The sequence below is a fragment of the Clarias gariepinus genome, chromosome 10, assembly GCF_024256425.1.
Source record: "Clarias gariepinus isolate MV-2021 ecotype Netherlands chromosome 10, CGAR_prim_01v2, whole genome shotgun sequence".
Taxonomy (NCBI): Eukaryota; Metazoa; Chordata; class Actinopteri; order Siluriformes; family Clariidae; genus Clarias; species Clarias gariepinus.
Window position 1 is genome coordinate 12,321,525 of NC_071109.1, and position 7,531 is coordinate 12,329,055.

The following is a 7,531-nucleotide window of genomic DNA, read 5'->3' on the forward strand; positions in this document are numbered from 1 at the left end:
TATTTGGGTGGTTTCTTTATTGTCTATACGGGTACAATATAGAATAAGATATTTACAGGCTTTTATTTACATGCTTAAAGCTCTAGATATAGAGGTCAGCTCTATAATTAATGTTTACCCTCATTGTTGGTGTTTTGGCTAAGGTCTACTGATCTCAACAAGTCAGATTGACCTGAATCTGTTTTAAAGTCTGTGTGAGTAACTGGGCTGTCTCTTTGAGGACCTGTTTCAAAGCCATCATTCAAATGGCCATGCTTATATTTCCTCTGAATTTCCTTAAATAGCTGCAGGATTTTAAAAAGATGACAAGACTGTTATTTGCTATAACAGAACTGCTATCCTACGACAGAAAGTAGTATATATTAAATAAATTGTCCAGGCATAAATAAATTTTACCTTAGACTTGGGAATAAGGCTGACTCTAAAAAAGCCAATTTGGCCTCTCTCAATCTAAAGAACAGGGAAACCTTGCATGTTGTCTTATCTGTACTTGTACAAAGGATCCTAATTTGTTTTAGTATGTGCTTAAATTTGAATGTTAAGCAACCAACCTCTAGGAATAATCAGGCTGATTGATGATGGCCAAGACACCTCTTTTTTCCCCAGAGGAGTGGATTGATTTGTTGTTTGACTGGTTCCAACTGTTTAATGGAAGAGGCCCTTCTAACAATAGCTTCATTTTTAACATCTCTTTACAATGGTACCTGGGAGTAATTGGGATATATATATATTATTTCAAAGACAAATGCTATTATTTGTACAGAGACTGTATTTTTTACATTCTCAAACCCTCCCCAACCAACCCCGAACATACTACCTAATATTAATGATGACATTGATTAGAATATAACAAAGATGGATATGCAATAGTTGAATAAAAATGAAAAATAATAATAATAAAAAAATAAATTAAAAAAAATAAAAAATAAATAAATAGAAATAATTACAAATGGAAAAGTTAAAATAAAAATAAATAAATGAATAAATACATGAATAGATAAATTAAACTGGATACCATAATCAGGAATATAACAAAGTCAAGGAAGTACCTTTATGGCAGTAAAATATGATAATAAGGGTTGCCAGACATAAGAGAATTTATGGGAACCTCTGATTGAATATTTAATCTTTTCTAGATGTAGGTATAACATCAGATCCCAAAGACATTGTGATACTTTAGGTGGATTATGTTGGCTGCATTACTAAAACGCATTAGAAAGAACAATAGCATTTAATATTAGCCTGTTATGATTCTGATAGAGGTCGTAACATAGCCTTTAAACAGGCAACTTGTGCAACCAATCATGAAGAGCTTTCGGCACGTCCCCTACCTTTCAGCACGCCCCAACCTTTCAACACGCCCATTACTCCGAGCTGCAGCTACCCCTGTCTCATCCGTGTTCTGCTTAAGTGCAATACATGTATCTGAAAATAACGGAAAAGGTCAACTGAATTAAGAGTAAATTTGGAACACAAATCATTAAAACTTGCAAAAATATAAAGATCACTGAACCGAAAATTTCCCTTATCTTGCCACTGTTTGAAAGCAGAGTCTAGTTTTGCTGGGAGGAAAGCATGATTATTGCATATTGGACTCTGAAACAAAAGTGCTTGTCCTAACTTCAAATGCTGATGTAGTTGAGTCCATATTTTAAGAGTGAAATGAACAATTGGATTTGATGTATATTTAACTATTTTAATAGGTTAGCTACATGTTACAAGAGCTTGTAAAGAGGTTGCTGTGCAAGATTTAGATTCAGTTTCAAGCCAATCAGTGCCCCCTAATGAGTGCATCCAGTAAATTATCTTTTGGACATTGGTTGCCCAATAATATTAAACGAAGTTAGGAAGAGCTGAACCTCCGTCAATTCTATTTTTCTGAAGAAACTCTTTACTAATTCTTGGGATTTTCCCATCCCAGATAAAATTGGAGATATGTTTATCCAATGTATTGAAAAAAGCTTTAGATAGAAAGATACGGAGGCACTGAAATAAATATAAGAATCTTGGAAAAACTGTCATCTTAACACAGTTCACTCTGCCAACCAAAGATAGGTGGAGAGGCCTCCATTTTTGAAAATCAGATTTGAGTTTAGTCAATAGAGAAGTGAAGTTATTTTCATATAGTCCTTTAAAGTTCTGAGTGATATTGATGCCTAGATATTTAAACTTAGATCTTGCCATGCAGAAGGGAAGCATGGAGTCAGGCATATGTCTGGCGAGTGAGTTAACAGGCATACATTCACTTTTGGAGATATTCAGCTTATAGCCAGAAAAGGTCCCAAAATTGTGCAAAACTTTGATAATGTCATCGATGCATGATAAAGGATCTGAAATGTAAAGAAGCAGGTCATCAACATATAATGAGAGCTTATGTTCAACACCCCACCTAACTATGCCATGGAAAGAGGATATAGATTTTAATGCCAGCGATAATTGCTCAATTGCAATTGTAAACAAAAGGGGACTTAAAGGGCTCCCTTGCCGAGTGCCCCTTAACAAAGGAAATTTTTTTTATCTCCATTTATTCGTAACTACTGAAGCAATTGGAGAAGTATAAAGCAGATGAACCCACTTTATAAATTTGGGGCCGAAGCCAAACCTATCCATAGCAAAAAAAGGTAATCCCACTCCACCCGATCAAATGCCTTTTCGGCATCTAATGATGCTACAATTTCAGGGGTGTCTTGGGATGAGGGAGTGTAAAGAACATTTAAAAGGCGACGGATGTTAGCATAACTAAAAAGGGAGAGCCAGAAGGAAACACAGACATGAGGGCTTCCAGAGATGTAAGGCAACCAATCACCTCACCGTCAACAAACCTGAGTGATCAATGAGAGTGGGGAAGACAGCATCTAAACATACCAGTTCACCTAATACTCTACGTCCATGAGTCCCCCAGACCTGCTCCTTTACCTAAGGCTAATCTATTTATAAAAATGCTTGGCTAAATAAATAGGTTTTTAGCCTGGACTTAAACACTGAGACTGTGTCTGAGTCCCGAACACTATTTGGAAGACTATTCCATAATTTTTGGGCTTTGTTAGAAAAAGCTCTGCCCCCTGCTGTAGTTTTAATAATACGCGGTACTGACAAGCAGCCTGCATCCTTTGATCGAAGTAGGCGTGGCGGATTGTAAGACACTAGCAGTTCACTCAGATACTGCGGCGCGAGACCATTTAATGCTTTATATGTCAAGAGTAGTATTTTAAAATCGATGCGAAATTTCACAGGAAGCCAATGCAATGTAGATAAGATAGGGGTGATGTGCTCATATATATGATATAATGTCTCCTCTAAGCACCAATTTTAGAGTCTCCCAAAGGAGAGAAGAGGAGACATGCTCCGTTGAATTAAATTCTAAAAAATTGTCAATTGAGGAAGACACATGTTTGCAAAATGATTCATCGGGCAACAGCAATGAATTTAATTGCCATGTATAACTTGTAAAATTAGATGGAAAGGAGATATCCAGTAATAAGGGAGCATGATCAGACTCTACGATAGCAGAATACTCCACTCCCTTTACTGAGGGATGGAGACTTTTGTCTATAAAAAAATAATCAATTCTATTGATTCTACCTTGATGTACATGAGAAAAATAAGAAAAGGCCTTACTGTGAGGGTTGAAGAATCGCCAGGGGTCTACGCAGCCTGTCTGGCTTAAAAATGCTGAAACGTCGCATGGCATTTTAGAAGGAACTTGTGGTTTTGGATTTGAGCGATCCAAATTTGGGTTCATTACACAGTTAAAGTCACCGCCTAAAATCAGATAATATAAATTAAAGCTGGGTAAAGACGCAATCAGTTTTTTCTTATATAATTTTTATCATCTCAATTGGGGCCATAAATTTTCACCAGCAAGACCTGGGTTTGAAACAGCCTACCTGTCACCATAATATAATGACCCTGAGGATCAGCAATAACATTAGAAGCAGAAAACTGACTTTTTTTATGTATTAATATTGCCGTTCCTCTTCCCTTTGCATTAAATTTAGAATGGTAAATGTGCCCAACCCATGGTTTCTGTCTGAATTAAGTAAATGTGTCTCTTGAAGGAAGATTATATCGGAATTAAGACGTTTAGGATGAGAGAAAATTCTTGACCTTTTTATAGGACCGTTAAGACCTTTAACATTCCAGACATCAGTACAGCATAGAAGGATGAACACTGCACCTGGCATAGATAAACCTGGTATCCAGCTAAGTTTCTCAATATCTCTGGCAATGAATGAAAACAGCCCAAAAACAAATTGAGTATCCAGAAAAAATAAAGATAATAAAAATAAAAGTAAAAAAAAAATTAGTTACTGAGGCAGTAAACCACGCCATTAACATTACAACACCCTTTCCTATGTTTACCTCCCCAAATGAGATAAGCTGCAGGACTCCACTAAACCTGTTGCACTCCCAGCTACCCATTAACTACTCAACTGTTGAGCTCCCGACACCCTGTCTCCTATACATCACAGCAATTTGTAAATACTGCATTCAGACAGGCATTCAGCAAAACAAAATAGAATAATAACAATAAGAATAATAAAACTAAAATCTGGAGGGTTAATTATGGTCCATCTTCCTGTGTTTCATTACAGTACCTTTCCAAGGACATAAGTCGTCATGACGACTAGTCCGTCCGCTGGTATTTTGACAGTACCCTCTCAAACAAAAATGTGAACCGTCGCGGTAGAAGAAAAAAGAAAATACAAAATAAGAACAGTTTTTGTAATAGATGTGTGTACACCCTTAAATTTGTCGTTCAGAAACTATTTGAGTTTACCGGGTATTACTCCCTCCAGCAGCGGTCACGTTGATCCGACGTTCAAAGAAGGCTTCGGCTTCGGGTGCTGACTCGAAGGTGAAGGTCTCCCCATCGTGAGTAAATCGCAAGCGGGCAGGATAGAGGAATCTGAAATGTATCCCATTTTGATAGAGCATCATTTTGATGTTCTTGAAGGTACAGTAGCGCGCTTCTTGGAGAGTGCCGCACTTAGGTCAGGGTAGAATCTGAGAGTTTTTCCTCGATACTGCAGTTCGTGTTGCCTGGCCCAGCACAGAGCTTGTTCCTTCTCCTGGTATTGATGAAAACAAACGATAATGGGTCTTGGAGGTTGACCATCCCTGGGTTTAGTCGCCAATGCACGATGCGCTCTTTCCAGCTCTGGCGATTTCTCAAACACCTGAACCCCCATGACGTCTTTCAGCAGATCCAAAGTAAACTTGACCATGTCCGTTCGAATTTTGCTGACTTCGGGAACATTTATGATCCGGAGGTTCGCCCTACGTGAACGATTTTCGAGGTCATCCAGATGGTCTAACAGTGCTTCATTGGTACCTTTCAACGCAGCGATGTCTGCCTCCGCTTTACTGAGAGCTTCGAAGTTTTTCCCGGCCGTTGTTTCCACGGTTGCGAGACGTTTACCAAAACGCATCCACAGTCTCCTGAAACGATTCTATGGAAAGCTGTATTGGTGCAAGGGAAGCCTTGATTAGCGCACTCATATCTTCTTTAAGATGTTCGCGTTGTTTTTCCAGCTCCGTAGTCAGCATATTTAAAGAGAATTCCTCGTTATCCACTGAAGCAGCCGTCGCCATTTTAGCTAGCTTGCTACTTATCGAAGTTCTCTTTGGATCTTGATCAGCTGTTTTCATTTTATAGTGAGGCAATTTTGACGCCAAACCTGTATCGCCATTCACTACTGCTTGCCTAATCTGTTATCAGTAACAATTACTATAGTTTAAGTTTAAGTTGTCGGGAGACTCACACGCACGCGTCCGCTCTCTACATTGCTCAAACCGGAAGTCTAATTGGGATATATTAGGCAGCAAGAGAAACTTTGTTTTCCAGAAGTTCAAATGTTGGAAGCAGAAAAAATGGACAAGCATAAGGATTTGAGTGACTTTGACGAGGACCAAATTGTGATGGCTAGAGGACTGGGTCAGAGCAACTCCAAAACTGCAGCTCTTGTGGGATGTTCCTGGTCTGCAGTGGTTATGATCTACCAAATATTCTTCAAGGGAGTAAAACTGGGGAGCTGGTGACAGGGTTATTGGCCAAGACTCAATAATGCACACGGGGAGTGTAGGCTGGCCTGTATAGTCCGATCTAATAGGTTGAAATCAGCCGTCTAGATCACCTTGTTCTGACGGTCTGAGATTTAAAGAGAAACAAAGTTTTCTACTCCTCAGTCTTGGGAATGGGGGTGGTTACATTTAAGGTACACCTAAACCACCTGTAGCACCCTGATAACCCATACATCAGTGGCCTTTTCAGGCTTCTCTATTAGGGGCAAAAATATTATGACATTTTAATACCAGAAGTACCACACGGTGGCAGCATTGTACAAATAATGCACTTCCAAATCAACTCAAGATATAGTAGCACCCTCATGAACAGCAGCTGTTTAATAACATTAAGCATCTTTAACAGAATAAGATAAAATATATGTGTTCATTTGCTAATTATTTTTTACTACATTGTACTGTGGTGTTCAGTGTAAATGTAACAGATTGGTCAGCTTTTGTCTAAACTACGGCTTTACTCTGCTTTATATCTTAGGGAGACCGTAAGGCCTTAAGCTTTGGAGAGCAAAAATTTAATCTACATGAAGTTGGCAAAGAGTTTGAGCCAAAGGCCAATAATCCTATGCCAGGCTCAGCAGATCTTTGTCTCATCACGAAGACCCCGCTGGAAACAGTTGCTGCCCATCTGAAGGTGTGTCAACTTCAGAACAATCTAGTTTTTCAGACTGCTGAAGAACCCTAATATTGACTTGTGTTTTTATAAACAATTTGCTTATCTATTGTTTTCATTTAAACAGAAATGTGGTGTGAAGATTGAGGAAGGGCCAGTTGAGAGGACAGGAGCAGTAGGCCCAATCAAGTCTCTGTACTTCAGAGACCCTGACCACAACCTGATTGAAGTTTCCAACTATATTAATTAAGACTTAAGGTTAAATTGTGGTGGGGACTGTTACTCTCTTAACAGTAATATTTGGGCCAAAATTATGCAAAATAATTGTGAACCTTTTTCTTTGTAAATTTACTTGTGTATATATAACAAAACACCTTAAAGTAAATGCAATAAAATAAAAATTAATATTACAGCAAATGTCTATGACCCATCACATCACTCATTCACTCATTGTCTATACCACTTTATCCTGTATTCAGGGTAGTGCGGGTATGGAGCCTATGCCAGGAGACTTAAGGCACAAGGCGGGGTACACCGTGGCCAGTGTGTACTCATCACACACTATGGGCAATTTGGGAATGCCAATTAGCCTAATTCGCAGGACTTAGGACTGTGGGAGAAAACCTGAGGACCCGGAGGAAACCCATCAAGCACGGGGAGAACATGCAAACTCCATGCACACAGAAACAGGAATCGAGCCTGGCCGGGAATCAACCACGGACCGTGGAGATGCAAGGCGACAGTGCTAGCTACTACACCACCGTCCTGCCCTAAAGCCAGACAATTAACATAAAAAAAAAACTAGTGACCATGAGTATAAGTAAGTTGCTATCTAAG

General features: G+C 38.9%; 1 protein-coding gene across 1 annotated transcript; it reads left to right on the plus strand.

Annotated features, from left to right (window-relative positions):
• The first annotated feature begins 5,994 nt into the window (after nt 1–5,994).
• LOC128531837 (glyoxalase domain-containing protein 5-like) lies at nt 5,995–7,079 on the plus strand. The gene is given in 4 exon segments (XM_053505995.1): nt 5,995–6,021; nt 6,114–6,218; nt 6,560–6,715; nt 6,822–7,079. Coding segments are annotated over 4 exon segments (411 nt in total). The 3' UTR covers nt 6,945–7,079.
• The last annotated feature ends 452 nt before the right edge of the window (nt 7,080–7,531 follow it).